Here is a 22,154-nt window from a genome sequence, read left to right as displayed (position 1 = left end):
GTACCTCTCAGGGTTTATACTTTATACTTGTAGTACAGTGAATGGGTAAACAGATAGCTGAGCTAAAGACAATGACTATAAATTAATTTACAGCAATTCATTCAGATTTTTCATCCCAAATAAGGATATAAAGTAATACATTCTAAGATCAGTGAAGAGCCATTAGTGCATCTGTGTTTCTCTATTTACGACAGCCATTTAATTTGAGTCCATCAATGAGATTCTTGTTGAAATATTCAGAACTGACTCCTCACATACAAATGTTTTTTTTATCTTTGAAATTCCAGCGATTCTAAGGTGTAACATACCAGAGGATTGAAACATCTGGGAAATGATGCCAGGGGAGGCCGTGTACGGGTAAGAGGAATGTGGAGAGGTTAAAGGCAGTGTGTGTGTGTGTGTGTGTGTTGCTGGATGGTTGACGTCAGAGCTGCGTCTCTGCATGCTCTGGAGAGCAGGACATCCTGTGGAATTGTTCTCAGCGAGGCCCGAAGAATGTAAAGCAGCAACCTCTCCCTTCTCACTCGTCTGGGCAAAACGTTGGAATAGCATGCTGCCATAGTAACGTTGGGGAGGAATCAGAGTGGAGTAGGCTCAGGGAGGGAGGACAAGATCTCCATCAAAATCTCATTGGGACACTGTGTTCATCAAGACACTTAAAATGAGAAAAGACGAAGAAGAGATCCGTGTAGGATTCCTTTTGAATTTCAGTGAATTTACTGTGTGTATGTGTAGGCTATCTACACTAGCTCTCATGTTTCTACAGGATTAATCGATAAAGCATTAGAGAAAGAAACAAATAGAGATGAAAACAGCCATGCAAAGCAAAACAGAATAGAAAAGGAGACAATGGATAGTTGGAGTTTTTTCTCACTTAGGCCTACTGCATGGGTTTTCAGACAGAAAGGCAGCAAACATGTCTGCATTTAGAGGAGGAGTGAGTGTGGGGGTGGGGTGAGGAAGGGAGGTAGGTGATATGGGGCATGGGGGTGGAGTGACGCAGGCTGGATAAAGGGGGTGGGGTTGTGGGTGTAGCTATTTTTAGCCACTGTGAAGAGACACATATTAGCTGCAATATCCTGCCCTATCCCGGCTTCCTACGTCACTTTACTCCAAACCGGTCGTCTCTCTGTGAGTCATGTGGCAGGTGCAGCCCAGAGACCCTGCTATGGACCAGAGGTGGGACAAGAATACTAAACAGCCGAGGATGAAAAAGACTGCAGAGGACAAAGGGTGGATGCTGTCTAGCGGCTCCTGCCACTGGCTGAACAGTGAGATTATACCGCATCCATAGATGTGCATGTGATGAACTGGTCAGGGTGTTTCCCTGCCTTTAGCCCATAGCCCAGTGCTGCTGGGAAGGGCTTCAGCACCCCTGTATCCTTGAAAAGCTTGTTGTAATTAAAAATATATTTTTATGATTCAAATTTGTGATTTTTAAGCTATTTGAATAAAATGTAGGCTACTTGCTTGACTTGACTTTTCATTACACACCTGGGCTTATTTGTGTAGTTAGAATTTGCTAAAACTACCAGCTCTTCTTTATTGTAAGCTGTTAAAACGTCCCAAAATGTGCAGGAATTATTTTTACTATTGTAGTTTATACAAATAAGTTGTAGCTACACAAATGTGCATATTTATATAGCATCCTAAGACCTAAAAAATAACTTGAAATCAAGAAGACTTTTTGGCTTTTTAAGCTGATTCACCTAAAGAGCAATTGTCTGTATCCTGGATGATGAGCAGCTCCAGGTGCTTATTCTATTTTTTATGATCATCCAGTTCAGGTTTCACACTTTAAATAAGTGGCGCTGTATTTGACGCACAAATACAGATGAGTAGTGGTTGATGTTATAATGTCCCACAGCCTGGGAAAACCTGGTGTAATAATAAGGCTATTGTGATCATTAGGAAGTAAAGCTTTGTTGTTGGTGGAGACTATGAGTCATTTTAGGACTAGCACAGAAATATTGTGACTTCTCTGGGAAGCTTTTAATCAGAAATCAGAAATGGTTTATTGTCACAATAAGCACACTTAAATGGAATTTGCCTTGGTGAATGGTGCGAACATAAACAAACATATTAAGTATAAATATGAAATAAACAATAAATACGTAGAAAAACTGTTGCATAAGAAAATGAAAAAGAGGCTGAATGGGTTGAGTGCAGAATGTGCAAAGAATATATATATATATATATATATATATATATATATATATATATATATATATATATATATGTGTATGTGCAATGGGCACATATATATAATCCAGGATGAAGGTTATTGCAAAGTTTAGTGACTTATATGAATAATCTTTTACATTACATTACAAAACAGTCTGTCTCTTTTGGTTGAAAAATAAGACAAACACCTTGACATGATGACATTCTGTAGTGCACAAAATGTTGTAGTGCTCTGCAGATTGCATCATTTATGAATGGTGAGTATGGCACAAAACAGGGTGGAGCCATGTGAGAAACAGGCGTTTTCGTTTGGACAGTGCAGGCAGACTGGTCTCGGGGCTGTCGCTGATTGGCTGTGTGTCCGAATGGGCGGAGCTTGCACTGACAGTGTCGAGGTGTTTTACGCTCGGTGGAGTAGTCGTGCTGCGTCTGTTAAAGCCAGAGAGAGGAAGCGTTACGCTCGGTTGTGGTTAAACTGTTCTGTAATGTTATTTTTTTTTTTTTTCGTTCGAAGTTGCTTCACGCTGTCCACTGAGGAATGAGGAGCAAGACTAAAGAGGAAACATCTCGCCTTAATTCAGTCGAGCGATCGGAATCTGGTATACATTTGGACCTCCTACAGTAGCTAGCCTATTATAGATCAGCTGAATGGAGCAGCAGCGGGGCTTCTGTAGCTTCACCCCGGGCGAGTCTGCACGTTGCGGGGCTGGGGTCTCCACCATGCGTTTGTCCATCACCTCGACCACCGGCAGTCCGGTGGAGCTCACTGTCCCCCGAGGAGAGACTGTGGAGGGACTGAGGACACATATCTCCCACAAACTCCGGCTGCAAAAAAACAGAATCGCCCTCCTGTACAGAGACAAGTGAGTTGTGCTTCATGTAGAGTCAAACCTATTTCTTCATCACCACTCTTTGGTATTATTTAGTCAATTTATACTGATTAGGCTGTATCATGTGGCAGGCAGCTGACTGCAGGCAAACTGTTGGACCTGGGTGTAGCAGATGGAAGCAAACTGACCCTGGTCCCTGCCATTGAAGCTGGTTTAGTGGTGAGTAGTAAGCCGATGTACACCTTTCACTGAGGGGAAACCCATTTCCACTCCCTTCCATGCACACATTTAATCACATTATGTTGATGTCATGTTCTGTTTTACTGCCACAGTGCCCCACTGCCAGAGCTGAGAGAACTATGATGGACGTCTTGGAAAGTTTAACAGAAGACCAGGTAGGTTTAATGTCTTTCTAACTCTATGCTGCAAATATATGGACACTTGTTGAATGTATGAATGAGGACAGGGGGGAAAAAAACGTTTGTCTGTGAAGAATTTAAACTATGCAATGATGTGGATTTTCCACTTAGGCCCTATTTTGTGAAGTAGGATGTAACACACCATCTCACTTCTGTCCTGTGAAAACTACGAATTGCCAAAACCTCTTTTTGTTTTCAGATTTGTGACAATGCATTTTTTTTCAGATAATCTGGGCTTTAAATGTTAACTCAAGCTCAAGAAGTATAAGCATTTTCTAAACCCACAAAGCAACACTTGATCAGTTTTTCTGAAAAATGTGTATGTATAATTAGGTATGATTCAGCTGTCATGGGAAAATAAAACTCAAATTCTTGTGTTGATGCTTTAGGGAAACATGCATACACATGCAAACGTTATTGCATCGTGTTCTTCACAAAGGCAATGCACACATCATTTGTTTACTGACAGTCATACGACACACACACACACACACACACACACACACACACACACTAGGCCTACATACAGCTGCATGCTTCACTTGAAGAGGGAGGTTAAGCAGAGAGATGTGGCCTAAAGTTTATTTAAAGTTATAACCCTTTATTTATATTAATAAATGACTGTATCCTAGAGGTGTGAATCTTCACTGATCTCCCGATTCGATTATGATTATCATGTCAGCGATTCAATATGACTCAATATTTCGATGCATCACGATGCGTCAAATAAATTTTTCTATTAAAGCCATGTAGGATATTTAATTCATAGCTTTTCAAGCTTCAAAAACAAAACATTCTGCAGTGCTCTAATACTAAATACATTGGATACATAAAACTACAGCACTGAGCACATGGCACTTCCTGAATGTGCAAAACATAACAGAATATGTAAACAGAAATGTTGTTAGGCCTACATTAAATTGTAAACAGAAATAATCGATTGTTGAGGGTAGATGCGGAGAGTAGCCTTGAGCAGGTATTAACACTCAGGGTGAGGCAAAGGTGATGTGAAAGATGATGGGCTTTTATTATCAATGACCCAATTAAGGCCCATAGGCAAAAATGATAATAGAAAAAAATTAACATAATTAAGGAAAGCAACAACAAAAAAAAACACTTGCAAAAAGATAAATTAAAATTGACTTGAGAGTCAAAACAATCGGAAGTATAAGTACACAACTAATCACTAATAGACCTTAAATCAGGTTTGACGTTGCGATCCTCCAGCAGACTTACGTCTTAATACCTCCACGTACACTCCAGCTCTGTCCCCTGAGCGAATACTACAGCGACTCTATATAGGCTGACGCCGCCCCTCAAATTGGAACTTACCAACATGTAAAACTCAGGGGTGGCTCAGGTAAGTAGGCCGTAATGGCTTCCTACAGCAAACATAAATATACAACAATCTAGTTAGATACAACATATCATTTATACCATTGGTATTACCATTAACCACAGCCACAAGGTATCTTGTTGGCTGTAAAATATAATACACCCCAAGTCATGTTTGTGACAATCTATAGCTTTTAAACAATAAATGATAGATGCATATATGAATATACCTAGACATATAACAAATCTCCGCAGTGTTAGATGTTAAAAATGTGCACACAAAACTACGGGATTAATCTAGGGAATTTGATGAATGACAGACAATATAAAACCAGTCTAAATAACCGGACATATAGACAGTCAAACAAACATACAAGCAACTTCTTCACTCAGTCTTTCAGATTAAAACAGGTAGCGCATGGCTACCGTGACGGCAGCCATGCGCTCCGTCACATCGATTATGAGCCTGCCGATTATCAATGCAGCATCGTCCATGTCCACGATTCGATGCACCGATCATTTGAATAATTTTAACACCTCTACATGTAGTAGTTTTCATGGTTACTGGCTGTGTATGCTGCAGGAAAAACATTGCATGTATCCAATGCATCCATGATGACTTTCTTAAAACGTGAGTTTATGTGGCTGTGCTGTAAACGGATAAGCCAGTTGCTCTTCTCTTGTATTTCTAACATAGTAGCTGCTCAATGAATGTTTCCTAAAGTATTAAACCACACTTGCTTTTACCACGGTAACCATGCTTATGGATTGTAAATTTAACTCTGAAGTGTGTCTTTTCTGACTATCCTGCAGATCAGTGACTTCCTGTCTGGGCGCTTGCCTCTGACCATTAAACTGGGAATTGGCGCCCACGTGATGTATGTGCAGCTCCAACTGACTGCACAGAACGTGGCGGAGCTACAGCAGCACCGGGACATAAGAGCTGGGAGCAGCAGCGAGCTTCAAACCGGCCTGCCCGCTGCCGCCAGGATGAGCCATCCTGACTCCTCCACCAACGCCACAGGGTCCACCACCTTACCTGCTTCTCAAAGTTCTGCTGTAGCCCAGGACTCTCCTGACTCTACACCCTCGATCCAAATGAGCACTCAGAGACCCAGAACTTCGCACTCACTCACCACTGCCCCTCCACGTCAGTCCTGTCCTCCACGCTCTACGCTCACATCTTCTCCTCTTCTTTCAACCCCTTCTTTGCCTTCTGGTTGTCCGCATCCCAGCTGTCCACTACCAGCAGCCACACCAATCTGTTCACCTGCTCCCTCCAGCTCCATTCCAGGACCCCAGAGCCCAGCGCTAGCCTCAACCTTCAAAGAGGTTAGCCAGACATATTCTACAGCAAAAGTCAATCTAAATCACGATGCATTGTCATGGTTTCACCACTATGTATTATTGGCATGTATTAGTAACGTAACCTGCATAATAAGCCAGTTAAGAGTTCAAAATCTCCAGTTTTCAGCAGTTCTGCTCATTTTTGCTCCTCATAACGGATGGTAAAAAGATATGTTCCTTCTCATTTTGCAGAGTAATGCTCATGCATCATCCACTGCAGAGCCATGCAAGCCGCCAGGAGCAGTCATAGAAAGTTTAGTGAGCCACTCTCCAGGCGTCTTCTCAGGGACCTTTTCTGGTAAGTGTGTGAGCAGCAGCCGAGGCCTGAAGACGACATAACAACACAATGAGAATTCAATAGTTTTTGATTAGTTTAATTAGCAGCAGTAGTCCTGTCACAGAAGTCCTGAAAATACATAAATGAGGTAGGCAAAACATATACATTTATAATTAAAACTCCCACTGAATAGAATAAGGTAAAAAACAAAAAACAAATAGAGACTAAAGAGAGACCCTAATCTTGATTATAAAATATAGGCTATTGAATATACACTGTACAATGATAGTGCCATATTGTCATTAGTACAGCAAGTCTAGTAGATAAAGTGACATGCTGTGCTGGATTGTCCTTGGATATTAAACGATATAATAATAAAACTGCACAGATGGCTTGTTCTTTAAGTGTTAGCTTTCAACAGTTCATTTATGGTTTTTTGGGCTTATTGATTCATCTGCCAATCATTTTCTTGATTAGCTAATGAATCATTTAGTTTATAAGATGTAAGAAAATAGTAAAATGTCCATTATAATTTGGCATAGCCAAGGAGATGTATTTTTTTTGTATTAGTTTTATTCAACCACCAGTCCATCACCCACAGATATTCAGTTTATGATAAAGAAAAGCATTACATCATTACATCATTACATTTGAGCAGCTGGAAGCAGTGAACCGATGGGATTTTTGCTTGAAAAATGACTAAATGAAAGTAGTTGCTTTTAAAATAGATCTGATATGTTATCGCTGCAGCTCTACTGTCGACTGGGTTCATCTTTATCATCCACTGTTATCCTTCTCTCCCTCTCTCATTTCCCACACACTCTTCTTATCCCATCAGGCACTCTGGCCCCTTGCAGTCCGAGCAACGTCAGCCATCCTCCACGTGGCATCGCCATCATTCTCCAGATCCTCAACGACCTCCTCAGGGCTGCCTTCCACCACCAGGGGGCTCAACCTGCCCCTCCTCATCTCCCCTGTCCTGATGCGAACACCCCAGCCAGCCCCCCCCTCACAGCCGAGGAGCAAAGCAAAGCAAAAAGCAAAACACTGGCGACCCAGAAGACCGAGCACCTTAGCAAAACTCCAGGTGAACATATAATATTACACACTTGAACACTGGAGGAGTTACTGAAGATTGCATTGGTTATACAGTACGTTCCTTATGCAAACATGTATTTCTAGCTCACCCAGTAAGAGCGTGCACCCCATGTAGGCTGAGGCCATTGCAGCGGCCTGGGTTCGAATCCGGCCCTTTGCTGCGTGTCATCCCCCATCTCTCTCCCACCTTTCCTGTCTATCCACTGTCCCTCTGAAATAAAGGGAAAAAAGCCCCAAAAAATAATCTTAAAAGAAAACATGTATTTCAGGAAGGACAGGAAAAAGGGAATGTATATTTACAAAAAATTTAAAAAAAGACCATGGATGCCTTGACTAACAATAGAGGTACAGTTGGCTTAAATGACAGTGCTGTAATAAAAGGCCGTATTTATTTACATACACCACTGGTTGAGGAGTAGAGACTGTTACTATGCCTAAACTCATAAGTGTGCAACTATTTATTTAATTTGAAACATGTAAGAATTCAAAAACAAAACAATATAATGAACAGTAAACATATAACAAACTCTTAATATATAAATTAACAACATAAATAAATATCACATAGGAGTAGAAAGATGTTTTTACTTGGGCTATATGGTCCTACCACTTCTGCATGACTCAACAATTGGACATATTAAAACATATTTATGATATATACAACTCAAACAACTATACCAACTTATCAACAATCCTCTTATGCACAAACCAAATATCCACCCAGTGTCCGTAATAACAACAAAATAGTAATAATAACTTAAACAATAAACTCATGTTCATCCTACCAACCCCTTCCTCATCTCATATACCTCTTAAAAATGTTTTTTTTTTCTTTTCTTTTTTTCTTTTCTTTTCTCTCTTTTCTTCAAATCGAAATACACATACTTTTATCAATTTAGGAACATGTACAGAAAGAAAAAAAAAAAAACCATTTTTAAGAGGTATATGAGATGAGGAATGATTACCCCCCCCCCCTTCCTCAATCTGAGAACATTTATTCTATGTTACACAGGTGTAATTGATTCCTTGCTTTCTACATTATTTGTGCAGTCTTAAATTCTACCAGATCTGTGAACTTCACAGCCTGTGACTTTAAAAACAGTTTAGTGTGTTCTTGATATTCAACATTGTTTACTATCCTCATGGCTCTTTTTTTGTAGTATGCAAAATAATTGTAGGGTGCTTTTAGTAGTAGTAGTTAGCCCATACCTCCACATACTCTTTATATCTTTTTATATTTACATTATCAATCACAACTTGTAGGTTTGTTTTGCCATTTCCAATCCGCATAATCTTTTGTAATTCAAATTTTAATATTATATAGATAGATAGTTTTCTAATGTCAAAACACGTTTTAATTTATTTTTTTCCATTGTGATCTCTTCCAAAAAAATATTAGTGCCGTCCACATATAAAACAAATGTCAGTATTTTGATACTCTGCATATACAGTATCATTTATGTACAAAATTTTAGTTCAGTTTCCGGCCTAATACTGACCCCTGTGGGACTCCACAAGGTATTTCCAAACATCACCTATCCTTACAAATTGTTGCCGGTCTCTCGGATAGCTTCTCAACCAATTCAGCCCAATCTCTCAGATACCATAACTTTCCAATTTATTGAGTAATATATTGTGATCAATGGTATCAAAAGCTTTTTTTAGATCTATAAATACTCTCACTGCATACTTTTTTGTCTATACAATTAGTAATTTCTTGTATTAATTCAATTAGCGGCAAAGATGTGTATCTGTTTGTTCTAAACCATATTAACTATCAGACAGCAAATTGTGCCTCTTAATGAAATCATCTAACCTTTTAATAAAGGGCATTTCCAATATCTTATAGAATTGGGAAAGTAAAGGTACAGGCCTGTAATTTGTGAAGTGATGTCTATCCCCAGCTTTATACAAAGGGATAGGTTTTGCAATTTTTATTTTGTTTGAAAATTTACCAGTTTGGAAGTACGAGTTGCAAATCTGAGTGAGTGGTTTTGCAATACCATCAATGACGTGCTTGACTATTGTCATGACAATTTCATTCCAGTCGGTAGATGTTTTAATCTTACACCTTACTAATAATAATAACGATAATTTCCTTTTCTTTTACTGCTATAAGGAAAATAAAACTTGGATTTCTCTCTCCATAGTCATCAACAATTCCCTTTTCCCTTTACTCTTCTACCGCGCCCCAAAAAAATTCATGAATATATTGTGTATGATAAAGTAAATTATTCATGGCAGAACATATCAAACAATAACTTCATCATTGTGTAGCATGTCTAACAAGTTGTTATTCCTCCCATCTTCTAGGTGAGGAGAGTCATCCCATCTGCTCATCCACACAGGAAATTCAAACACTGCACTGTAAGCTGGAGCGCCTGCAGTTTTTGATGCATCAGAGGCGTCTTCGCAGGCGGACTCGCAGGATCTCACAAACGTCTCACCCATATCAGCATCGTCCCTAGTCTCTTGGACAGAAAAGATCCACTCACTGTGATAGCAATGGCAGCTTGGAAGCCACCATGGAAACCAAAGCTGACCTCTGAACTTGTGGAACAGGTGAAAGAGCATCAGGGTTTGTTGCTATGGTATATAGTTTTAGTATAGTATATAGTTTTGTTGCTTTGTTGCTATTTTTAAACTATGAGCGTTTTTGAAGAATGTAAGCCCAAAAAGTCCATGGAGTCTTATTCCTGTGGCTGTCACTGTGCTGAGCATGTTATTTCATCAGAGTCTGTCCTTTAGTGACAATGGCTCTCATTGTTATGTAGCATATGCCACAAAAGGTACACTATACATTTTCATCTTGGTGTTTTGTACAAAGACCTCTAACTGTATGTTTGTTTATGTATTCCAATGCCTTAAATGTACATGTCTTGAATGTAAACTGTATGTTTTGTTCTGTGCAGGGGATGTTCCTCTAAAATGTTTTACTTATGCAATATTAAAATGTAAACACAAGGAAGGAAAGAAAAAAAGAATAAATGAAAAAATGTAAAACCTGGAGATATTTTTGTCATGCTTTTTTTCCAGACACCGAACACCTGACATTGCTGCTTTCATGGGCGTCTTATATTTGAAATTCCTTACATACAGGCATGATGGGAAGCCAACCATTTACGGAAAGAGCCACAATGCTTATGTGATATTTGACTGTGAGGTGATGGACCAACAAGGAAAAGTTAAAGGCACAGGCCCGCTTTGAATGCACTAACTGGATTGTTTTTTAGGCTGCAGCTTGAACTCACAGGGCTGTCCCCGATAAAGAAATTCTTAGTCCACTAACACTCATACGATTTTGTAAACTAATCTATTAGTTGATCTAATCGACAGATCTTTAAAACTGAGTTTCTCGACAAAGAATCGTAGAAAAGCACCACTTTAAACCTTGTTTACCAGAGATGTGCCTTAACAAAATCGACTAAAGAAATCTAAGTAAACTAAGACCAAAATGACAGATTAGTCAACAAATAGACTATGAGGGGGAGCCCTAGTATCTTATCACAGCTTTTGTAAAAATGTTTGTCCCGACTACAAGCTTTTTGCAAATAAAACAACAACAAACCTTGGTTTACAGAAAATCTCAGGCAGCTTCATCAGGCTGAGTAGGACGCCTACAGAAGTGGGAAATCCTGTTCGACCAGACCAGAAACACACTGTGAAAGGAGATCTGTATAACAAAGAGAAGCTACACTTAAAAGCCTCAGCCAACGACCCTGAATGTATCTGATAAGCCTACTTCAGACCCCTCACCTGCTTACATTCAGACATCACACAACCAATTGCACCCCTGCCAAGGCCCTGCTTAAAGCACAAAACAACAGTTGACTGTTGCACATTGAAACCAATTGCAGACTGCAAAATGTCAGCTCACACCACAACACATTTTTTTCATCATTTTTTTTTTATTTATTATCATGTTGACATCAAGGTGCACCAACTACAGACTGGTTGCAAAGATTATTCCACTCGGAGAAATCCAAGACTGAAGCAGATGGTTGTGATGTTCAACAAAAATATGCAATACATCACAAAATATTACAAGATAACCAACACCTCTAAAGTCAGCCTGATGAATATATGACACTGAAGGCCATACCATCCGTTACAGTAGGTGGCGTTATGGAATATATGCAGTCCATGGTGTATGGGCCACCAATGAAACAACAGAAGAAGACGTCATCGCGCAGAGTGCTTAAAAGCGGAAGGCTCCTCCTTCGCTCCCGCATTCGATCTGCAGCCCCAATATCAGCTCCTGGGTTCCTGCCAGTTAAAGGTAATTGCTATTTAATTACGTTTTTTTTTTAACCGGTTTTCACGGTGGAGTCCGTGTGAATAAGACATGTTCGCATACCACTGCATTTACAAGGCACGATTGACATGTTCGCTATTTGCCTGGCTTTATTTATTTAATACTAGCTACGTTTAATTAAACAACGCGAGCATTAGCTCATTGAACCGTTATCAATACATTGAAGCCCGTGACAATGTGTAATAAACCGCGTTTAATTTTTTAATCGGCACAATTCCCGTTATGTAACCAAGACAATATGGCATCCAGCCGCAAAGTGAAGCTAACGTTACTCGCGATTTCGGTCAGCGAAACACAGTGAGGCGCATAAGCTCGGTGCTACAAAATGGCGCCGAAAGGAAAAACGCCAGCTATTTAATCCGCTAGCTAACTAACGGGACCACGTTTATGGGCCCGAGGCCTAACGCTGGCTCCATTTTGCGTGTATCATAAATCCTAAAAAAAAAATTTAAAAAGAAAAATTCATAAATAATAGAAGTCGAATGCATTGTTTACCAAGGGCAAAAAGCGCTTCGGTAAAATATAGCTGATGGTCGGTGACCTACTTTTGTTCTGCATGAGCGGACGGCCTTTGTCGACCTTTTTAATAAAGGAGCCGGTTGTTTATTTACATATTTATCTTGACATGAGCTTTTGTTTTCTAACGTTAGCTACACTACATTGAAGATGTCGGACGAGGGGAAATTGTTTATCGGAGGACTGAGCTTTGAGACCAATGAGGAGTCTCTGGCCGCGGCCTTTGGGAAATATGGAAACATCGAAAAAGGTAAATCCTTATTTAATTATTATTATTATTTTTTTTTTATAAAGGATTGACGTGCTCGTATAAAGTGTTTTTTTCAAATTCAATTTTTAATCATTTGCTCGTTTTGCCTTTTTATTCTCCCATTAGTTGATGTGATCAGAGACAAAGAGTCGGGGAAATCTCGCGGTTTTGGCTTTGTGAAATATGACAACTGTGAAGATGCTAAAGATGCACTGGAAGGCATGAACGGAAAGGTAAAAGGTCACTATATACAGGTTTTCATAATTTATTCTGAAATTGTAAGTCTTAATAAACAGTCGTCCAAACATCTGTTATGTATATACCCTTACATATTTATCATTCTCATCTTTCTCTATTTTTGTGGGGGGAAAGGTTTTAAAGCCACCAAATTTTAAATTGACAGTGATTGCCTTGTGTTTCAGACCCTAGATGGCCGGTCTATTCGCGTGGATGAAGCAGGGAAGGGTGGCCGCTCCAGAGGAGGTTTCAGCTCAGGCCCAAGAGGAGGACGAGGTGGATTCGGCGGGCGTGGGAGAGGTGGACGAGGTTACTCCAGAGGTGGACACTAGCTGTCTGCGACTGCATTATTGTCAGTTCTATTTTCTGCGCCGCGCTGCTCGCCCTGTTGGTCAATAATACCGTTGTTTCCTTAGGAGGTGGCGGATACAATGGAGACCGGGGCTATGGGGACAGGAGTTACAGTGACCGAAGCTTCAATAACGAGGGCAGGTTTGGCGGCGGCGGTGGTGGCGGTGGCAGCCAGTACAGGAGTAGTGGAGGCGGATACTCGAGCTACAGGGACAACAGGTAAGAATGTGTATTAAACCACAAGTGAGACACTCTGGACAGTGTTGCTTGTGCAAAAGTTAATGTAATTCAATCCCATTGGTTCTTGTTTTCTTCCCAGGGGTCAGGGTGGATATGGTGACCGCTCTGGATCCTACCGCGATCACTACGACAGCTACAGTAAGCATTAATGAGATTAATTTGTGCTGTGTATGTACTTATGTTGGGGCTGTCAATTTCAAATTTAAATTACCTATTAACCCGCATTTAGACTTATTCAATTATTACTCTACTTGAAAACCAGTATTTCAAACACTAGTTGTACATATTAACTTATTTTGTGTGGTAGGCTGATTTTTAATACACAATCTGTCATTAAATTTAATTAAAACTACTTCACAGCCCCAACATATGAAGACCTGTATAATGGATGTCCCTCAGTTTTGTACCTGAGCCCAACTTGATGCCTCTCAATGCGGTTGCCAAATTTTGCTAGCACCTTCCCACAGTCCCCGCTCTGATAAAGAGGCTGGCAAACGTTTTTGAAACTCTTAGCAAATGTTACTTGTTCAGAAATTCTCAGCCGATGGAGCCCCTTAAGCAAAAACTGAGGGATGGTTTATGGACTGTCTGGTGGGTTGAGGGGGATGTTGTGAAACTCCAGTGTTGGAACTTTCCGTGTCTTTACCTGTGTGCCCACTTCTTATCCTCAGCTGCACAAGAGTAAACATCTCCCTGATTCAAGATCATCACTTGGCTGGCTGTATTTCAAAGATGCGCTCCTCAAGAAAAATGTCCACGTGTTATTGCTGACCTTAGTTTTGTAGTTCTGTTGTAGTAGCTCAAGCATCTTAAAAAAAAAAAAAAAATGTAGCCATGAGTTTTGGTCATTCCATAACAAACCATGTTACAAATTACAGTTCAAGACTCATACCCTGCTTGATTGGGCATCTTAATTCCTCAAAGGTCGTTGGCTAAAAGGCATCTGTGTAATCTAATTAGTACGGTCCCATTTTTTTGGGGACTGAACGGCTCATTACATGGCTTTTTGTTGAAACTACCATCGCTGTAGACTTTTTGTCCAGCACTAAAGTGTTTCCTGATTTGATTCCATTTAGCTTTTATTTTATATTGAAATAGCCAATGGGGTTTTTTTATTTATATTTTTATTTCCCCTCTCAATCTCTGTTGCTGACCTACCTCTTGCCAGGTTATAAACTGAGTGAGGAAAGAAATCAAATTTCTCAAAGACGGACTTTTGGGGGATTTTATGCTAAATTCCTTTTACTATTAAAAACTTAGTATAGCTGAGGTTCCTGTGTGTTCAATTTCCCAAAATAGTGAATTCCTTTCAGACAGGTGAACAACACATCCGAAGTGGCTGGCTGTTCATGAAGTTGCGAATTGCAGCATGCTACAGTCTGTCCAAGGTATCTTCTGTGCTCTGCATTTTAAATGTGCTGTAAAATGGACTAATCTTGTTTAAGTGATCGAAAAATGTAACTACGTTTCCCCAAAGTAATATCTTAACCGGGAACAGTTTTGTACTTTATGTTCTTTGTATGATCAACATTTTTTTTCTTTGTCAGTTGGCTTCATGGAGCCTATTAAACAGACTGTGGAAAATAATCTTGATTCTTTTGCCTTAAACTACCGCATGGGGGAAATTTAGTTGAGAGCTGTAGCTAATGTTACAATGATGCTGCGTGAAGAGTCAACTGCTCAGAGCACTGAAATGTACATAGATTTCTTGGAGGGCGGTTATAAATTGGTAGATATCCTAAACGTTGGAGGGATGCGTGTAATTTTATTATTTATTTTCTTTTAGTAAATAGTCCACAAGCGTCGGGGTCTCCTAGATTTCAAAATTTAAAGATGGTTTTTGGCCTAGTACATGTCTAAAACATTGATTTGCCAAATGTGATGGCACATGGTAATGCTGAGAAATCAGCTGGTGTCTGGTCATGTTAATGCTTTATTACATTCAAGAGGTCAGCTACTACAAAAACCTACAAGTCCTTGGAGTTGCGCCTTCGAACAAGTGCTCATCAGAGATGAAAGCTGCTCTCTTGCCTAGGTCATATGTGGAGAAAGTAGGCCAATGCACGTGAGGTAAAAATCTCCTTTTGCTTTGCTCACATCCTTCAAACTCAGTTCTCATTGTTTCCATGAATACCCTCAAGTTAGCAGTTTTTAGTCCTCTGCTTCAGATGTCGCCTACCACATGCCATGGCCTCTTCCCCGATTGAAAGTTCATTTGAGAAAATGTTTCTAAGAAGCTCCTCTGGATTGTGGTGCTCCACCTCCCGAGTCCACCAAAAAGCATTTGCCTAAGTCGTGGGTAGTATTGTGCTCAGTCCACGCTGTTCACTGCACTAGTCCTCAAATTTGCTCCAGTAATGTCCCACAACAGTCCTAATTGACGTCTAAGGTGTCTTGACTGTACTCAGTTTTCTTTGTCCCCTTACATTTGAATGAGTTTCAGACTCCATAGGATTGCATGCATTTTATCGTGATTTGACTTGTGGCAAGTGTTGACCAGGCTATCTTTTTCTTTAGATTGAACGGGCTGTCGGAGGCTTCAGTGGATCTCAGCAGCGGAGTAAAGTATCCGGCTTTAAATGGCAGTGATTGATGCAGATCTCTATCAGGTAAATTCTTGTAATTAAGTCATGTTTTGTTACTGGTGCAGTCAAAAATTTGCTTTGGTAACACAAACCCTTACTGGCATGTTTCAGATCTAACCTGCAGCAGCGCTGGCGCAGCTGTAAGCAGTGGCTACGTTGGAGGAACCTGCCAACTGAAAGTGCGAGGAATTTGTGAATATCGAAACATTGGCTTGTCTTACACATTTCACATGTAATGCCTGCTACTCAAAGGTCCTAGACTAGAGGGGTGGCAGACGAGGCAAGATGGCAGAGCTATTACACCCTAGTGCCTGAACACTTTCAACAATGACTTCAACAATGACTTCACCTATCTGAATGTACAGGAATCCTTTATTTTATTTTTTTTTTAAAGTAATTTGCCTAGATTGAAGATTTAACTGTTATGGTCATTTTGTGACTATTCATATCACTTTACTATTCTGCTTTTTGTATTGCAATTTCAAAAATAAAATTGGCAATCAAACTGCTCATTTTTGTACAGTAACTTTTTTGAACAGCTGACATTTTACTTACTAATACTTGGATTCCATAAGTCAATGAGTTGATGACCAAGCACTTGACAGCTTGTTGGAGAGAGCAATAGGCCTTTTAATTTTTTTTACCTGCCAGTAGGAAAAGTACAGGTGACTGGCTGAATTCCATTTAGCTGCTTTGATTGCAGGTCTCCGTATGTTTATGCTGTCATCACTGGAACACTTGTGAATATAATGAAGCCATTGTATGCACTATCTGCAACTTGTGCTTTTCTTACGGACCAGTTTGTCTGCTGTGAGGGGCAATGCACCCCAAAACACTTAATATGAAGTTAAATAAAGTTAAAACACATACTAATACAATGAAAGTACTTGTTTAGTATTTTAAAAGTATTTCCTGCAAAATACTTATCAACTATTAATTTCAAATGGCCCTTTTGAGTGATCATTGCATAATTATTCCCGATGCATGTTTAAATGTAGCTTATAGTTTTTATGTACTTCATACTTTTAGGTAGTGTCTCTCTCTCTCACTCACTCACTCTCACTCACTCACATGCTTAAGATTGCATACCTGTAAAGTAACTAGCGACCATAAATGTAAGAACAATATTTGCTTCATATATGAAGCAGGGATAGAAATGTAAAATAGTCATAGAAACTTAAGCTGTGAAATTCAATCCATACTGAAACCAGGATGAGGTACAGAAAAAAAGATACTTTAATATTGAACATTTACAAGCTGAGTTGAGCGAGGGCTCAGGTCCACATGGTGCTGGCTGTGGAAGGTGGTGGAGCTCAGGACGCTGTGCGTCTTTGGTGGTGCTTACACGTACCACAAGAAACCGAAACGCTTGTGCAGAAGCTGTTCGCGGGGCCGGAGGTTAAACAGCTCCTCTGACAGAGGGGGGACCCAGCGGTCTGTGTGGAAGACCTTCTCACCAACCTGCACAAGTGGAAACGGGACACCATTTTTTATCAATACAAAGACGTTAACCTGGATCTGATAATTATCACTCCCAATTAATAAAAGAAAAGTAGGTTGACCAAAAAAATGAATATTTCAAAATAAATTGTTACCAAAGAGATATCACTTTACAGACTTGCATGCATTCTTTTTGGTGTCTGTCTTGTTTTTAAAACAGCTAAATCAGTTATACAAAATATATATGTACAAATATTCACTAGTAAATGAATTGCTGGAATGTGCTATTCCGATAAAGCTTACTGTTATTGTTATGATCCATTGGTCATTTAATGAACTGGATTAGAATCAGTGCGTTTTGCTCATACATGTAATATGTATGCTATCTTTATAATTTTGTTTAAAATAATTTCAATTCCACACAAAAATAAAGTGTAAACACTTAAAAAAAAAAGGCAAAAAGGAAGAACAATTATGAAGAAAACAACATTTTCAGTGTGTGTCCCTCATTGCATGCAACTATCTTAGCTACTTCTTTGTTATGCCAACAGTATGTACACAACTACAGTAATATTATTAAGCTGTTAGGGACAATGACAGCTATAGACATAGAGACAGATGTAGAAATATTTGTCTGGCAGTGCTAGGCAGATGTTAAAAGCAACAAAGAGAAATCAAAGCTTTTATTTACCTTCCAACCAGGAACGTCCTTCATCAGAATCGCCTCCTCTTCTAGATTTTCCCTCAGCATCCGTAAAGACCTGGCCAGAGGGGAATGTATCGGTTACACTCAGGCTAGCATAAGTGAGTTACTACCATATTTAAAAACTAAACATGTTTGTCAGTTTTTGTTGTTGTGTGCGTGTGTCACCTTCGGTCTTGCTCTGCCTGCAGCAGGGGCATCAGAGCTATCCTCGCTTCCATCTCCTCAATCTGCAAGCGCCTGCAATGCACAAACACATTACCAGTAGTTTTAACCTGATTGTGAAATATCAAACAGATTTTGACTTTAAAATGTAAACCCAAAGCACAATTGCGAGAATGATCCTACCTCCTCTCTCTGTTCCAGCTAAAAAGCCTCCAGTAGCCAAAGACCATGATGCCAATGCCAATGCCAAACATGCTATATCCTGTTGATTAAAGACGTGATTAGGGACAGTGTAAGGCAACATTTTATTTTACCACAGATGATCAATGTTGTGATTATAAGTTGAATCCCAACCACAAAAGAATAAATTATCAAAAATTATGTTGGAAAGATGGAATAAATTAATCTCTTGTTACCTGTCTTTAAGCATATTAATGGCTGCACAACTGTGTCTTCAACAGGGTTCCCACATATGTTCATGGACAAAATTACAAAACTTTCCCATGATTTTTCAAAGACCCATAATAAAAATTTCCATTCACAATGTATAAACCAAACAGAACTGTAGAATATACTTTACTCCAAATGTTAATTAGTGTATAAAAATAAACACCTTTATCAATCTCAAACAGTTGCTTATGTTCATGTCTTTAATGCAGTTGATTATAAGTCTAAAAAAAACAATGCAACATGTATGTAGCCTACATACTATAACATTTCACGGCTCTCTAATGACAATGCAAATTATATCGTCATTAGAGAGCCATGAAATATTAAATGTACACTTACCCAGAGCCGACTCAAACTCTATTTAATGACTGTGGGGACCCTGCTTTAAGAACTGTGGCTTACACTATCAGCATGCAGATACTAGCTGACCAAACCGGTTTAACACGCCTGATGTCTGTCAAACGGCAGATCTAGACATTGTGACTGATAATTTGAAACAGCAAATTCTGAATGTTTAACCCTTGTGTGGTCCTTCGGCTCCCAGTGACCCGAAGGACAACACAAGGATTATGTACTTCCCTTTACTTTGTTGAGAATTGCTCTCTAAACCCTGTTTCTTGTAAAGTAAGTAAGTAAAGTTTATTTCTAGAACACATTTAAACACAGTTTAAGCTGACCAAAATGCTGTACAAACAAGAACTAAGGTGCTGTATTAACCCTTGTTTAGAGAGCAATTCTCAACAAAGTAAACGGAAGTACATAATCCTTGTGTTGTCCTTCGGGTCACTGGGACCCGAAGGACAACACAAGGGTTAATAAATTGGTCTCAAGATTTTCACACAGCAGCTAAGCTGTATCAGAACCAGCTTTAATGGCCAAGTAAGTGTGAACACCTACAAGGAAGTTGAGTCCGGCTTTCTGTTGCTCTCAAAGTACATACACAGAAATAGACATACGGCTAAAAACAAGGACAACAAAGCTGGACAAGGGTAACATTTGACTACTATGTACAGATATAAGTATGTATATAAAAAGTGTGTGTATATACATATTACATGCACATGCATTCAGACATATAGCTACATGCATTTACATGTAGAATAACAGCTCTGAAGACTGTAAATAGTAACTAATACAATAGTGCAATGCAAAAGTGCAAATGGTGCTGGACTAAATAAAGAATTATTAATATAACAGGCTGCATATATATCTGAGATATGTGGATATGACATGCTTTACTAAAGCTGTGGAAGGAACTGCATTTCATCAAATATAAAGCTAATGTCGCATTGAGAACAAAGTAACATCATTTGACCGAACCTGCACTCACTTCAGTTAGCACGTAGCTACCATCAGTCAATAACAATTAGCACTAAAATGACGTTTAGCCTCTTAAACATTTTTACAGACGTTCATATTATACAGGTGTGGTTCCTCCTTATAACAGGCAACAACTGACGAGCCTCCGACAACTTTAACATTTACATTTTAACGTTAGTAGATTAGCTTCTATGTCAAACTGACGCTGAGCCGTTAGCATTAGCAGCAGTTCCGTGAGTAGAACACGCCATATGACCTGTGCATATTCCAGAACTAGAGTGTGAACCTGTATATTAATTGTGTATGTAATGTAAGTACCAGAGAGTCCTCTTTTCGGCAGATTTCTCTTATAATCAAACGGAGCATAGCCTCCCGGAGGAGGCATGTCCTGCTTCACCTTGGACCCCGCCATCTTCCTCCAGCCTTCTCCCAAAACACGCTGCACACGTCACGCTTCTTCTTTGGTCCGGAAAAGCTTTGGTTGCGCTCTACCGCCCCAAACTGTCTGGAGGCCAACTTCTTATTTTGTATACATTTTATGGCACTTGACCATAGAGTCTCGAGAAATAAAATCAATTTATTTAGTTTCTATGGTCTACGTACTTGGCACAAACAACTTATTTTGAAGAATGATAACTATGGGGCCATTATTAATTTGGGGAAAAAAATGCAATATTGTAGATTGTCGAGGAACGGTTATTTCAAACTACCTCATATCTTGTTTATTTTGTAAGTTTAATTTGTAACAAAATAAATCACATTTCCTTAGTTGATAGGTTTTGGTATGTGTATAGAGTAATACGTACTAATATTGTATTTGAGTAGAAGTATAAAGTAGCAGAAGACAGAAATATTAAAGTTTGTTTCTCAAAATTGTTCTTAGTATTATTAAGTAAATGCACTTGGTTGCATTCCACCACTGCTTCTAAGTTGTACATAATACATTCATTTTCTTACCTGAAGGTCTAGAGCAGGGGTCTTCAACGTTTTTTAAACCAAGGACCCCTTAACTGAAAGAGAGATGGATCAGGGACCCCCTACTACATATGTTGTATAGAATTAAGTTGCATACTAAACTGGGCCTACAATAACTTATAGGGTGGCCTTAAGTCTTTATACATACCCTTTTGCATAGAATACTAAGCTATTCAAATAGCCTAATAATTGTGGGCTTGGTTTTATAAATCATGTTTTAAAGGTGCCATAGGTAGGATTGTGAAGATCCAGGATTTAGCCAAAAAAATTGAACATTGACAACTTCTCAGTCCCTCCCCCCTTTCTGCTAAAGCCCAAAACGGTCTCCTAAGCCCCTCCCCCCACAAGGGAGAATTAATGCATGTGCATGAGCAGTGATTGACATGCAGTTAGACATCTGCATTGAATCTGAGGACCCCCTAAGGGTCTCGGACCCCCTGCTGAAGATCCCTGGTATAGAGGACTCGACTGGATGCCTGTCACATGGCAGATTGCCTTCTGGCAGTCTTGTACGATCATTTATATAGTGTTCTTTTCTAATTATCTGTGTTCTCACCAACTTGTCTTTCCTGTTTCTGTTTTTCCCTCACTTCCCAACTGATATCTGATCTGCCTTTATGATCAATATTTGCTCACAGAAGTTTCCATTTTCCTTATTGCTTGCTTTTCAATTTCATTTTCGACTTTGGAGGAGTCACTGGCTTTGGACAAACACTGATATAACTTCTCTGACATATCACTTCTATCACCACTAGTTCAAATGTGTCACAATGCAATAGTTAATGATTCAACAACCCATGCCTTGATGATATGAGAAAAAGCACTGAAAATGTCATCCCATAAGGTTTTTTTTGTATGTGGAATGTCAAACTAGTGACACATCATCCACATACAGTAAATGAAAACAAGTGTTTAAAATGTATAATTTTATTATTTCTTCAGGAGCTAGGAAAAAAGTAAACCAAATAAGTTTTAACATAAGTTTGTACAATGAAGTTAAAGCCGGGAAGCAGAGAAATGACACAATATTAGTGGTACAAGATAAAGATACCTTGTGTGTTCCAGGCTGTCGGTAGCTGGGAGATCAGGGCTACATGTATGTCGCGTATTGTGTGAA

The 22,154-nt window shown here is 39.4% G+C and overlaps 3 protein-coding genes across 7 annotated transcripts; 2 read left to right on the top strand and 1 right to left on the bottom strand.

Moving 5' to 3' along the window:
• The first annotated feature begins 2,832 nt into the window (after nt 1-2,832).
• On the top strand, nt 2,833-10,499 carry LOC120568902 (midnolin-like). Its single transcript, XM_039816645.1, has 7 exons — nt 2,833-3,047; nt 3,146-3,233; nt 3,347-3,409; nt 5,582-6,100; nt 6,308-6,413; nt 7,231-7,479; nt 9,804-10,499. The coding sequence occupies exons 1-7, from the start codon at nt 2,833-2,835 to the stop codon at nt 9,956-9,958; spliced, it is 1,395 nt and encodes a 464-aa protein (XP_039672579.1). The 3' UTR covers nt 9,959-10,499.
• A 1,145-nt stretch (nt 10,500-11,644) lies between these two features.
• On the top strand, nt 11,645-16,377 carry cirbpa (cold inducible RNA binding protein a). Of its 5 annotated transcripts, XR_005640672.1 has the most exons (8): nt 11,645-11,769; nt 12,456-12,571; nt 12,698-12,804; nt 12,994-13,129; nt 13,225-13,378; nt 13,479-13,537; nt 15,917-16,008; nt 16,096-16,377. XR_005640672.1 is itself a non-coding variant. In XM_039815550.1 (7 exons), the coding sequence occupies exons 2-7, from the start codon at nt 12,472-12,474 to the stop codon at nt 14,082-14,084; spliced, it is 549 nt and encodes a 182-aa protein (XP_039671484.1). In that variant the 5' UTR covers nt 11,645-11,769; nt 12,456-12,471; the 3' UTR covers nt 14,085-14,986. The 5 variants fall into 5 exon arrangements, 4 of the variants coding, with proteins under 4 accessions (XP_039671484.1, XP_039671483.1, XP_039671482.1 ...); XM_039815550.1 differs by lacking the exons at nt 15,917-16,008; nt 16,096-16,377 and adding an exon at nt 14,071-14,986 and having other exon boundaries at nt 12,994-13,108; XM_039815549.1 differs by lacking the exons at nt 15,917-16,008; nt 16,096-16,377 and adding an exon at nt 14,071-14,986 and having other exon boundaries at nt 12,994-13,117.
• An 820-nt stretch (nt 16,378-17,197) lies between these two features.
• ndufa13 (NADH:ubiquinone oxidoreductase subunit A13) lies at nt 17,198-20,531 on the bottom strand. The gene is made up of 5 exons (XM_039815551.1): nt 20,381-20,531; nt 18,476-18,554; nt 18,296-18,367; nt 18,116-18,185; nt 17,198-17,445 (listed from the first exon to the last, which is right to left on the bottom strand). The coding sequence occupies exons 1-5, from the start codon at nt 20,472-20,474 to the stop codon at nt 17,326-17,328; spliced, it is 435 nt and encodes a 144-aa protein (XP_039671485.1). The 5' UTR covers nt 20,475-20,531; the 3' UTR covers nt 17,198-17,325.
• Between the last annotated feature and the right edge of the window lie 1,623 nt (nt 20,532-22,154).

Source organism: Perca fluviatilis, chromosome 11, assembly GCF_010015445.1.
Source record: "Perca fluviatilis chromosome 11, GENO_Pfluv_1.0, whole genome shotgun sequence".
Taxonomy (NCBI): Eukaryota; Metazoa; Chordata; class Actinopteri; order Perciformes; family Percidae; genus Perca; species Perca fluviatilis.
This window is presented reverse-complemented; position numbering and strand designations above follow the sequence as displayed.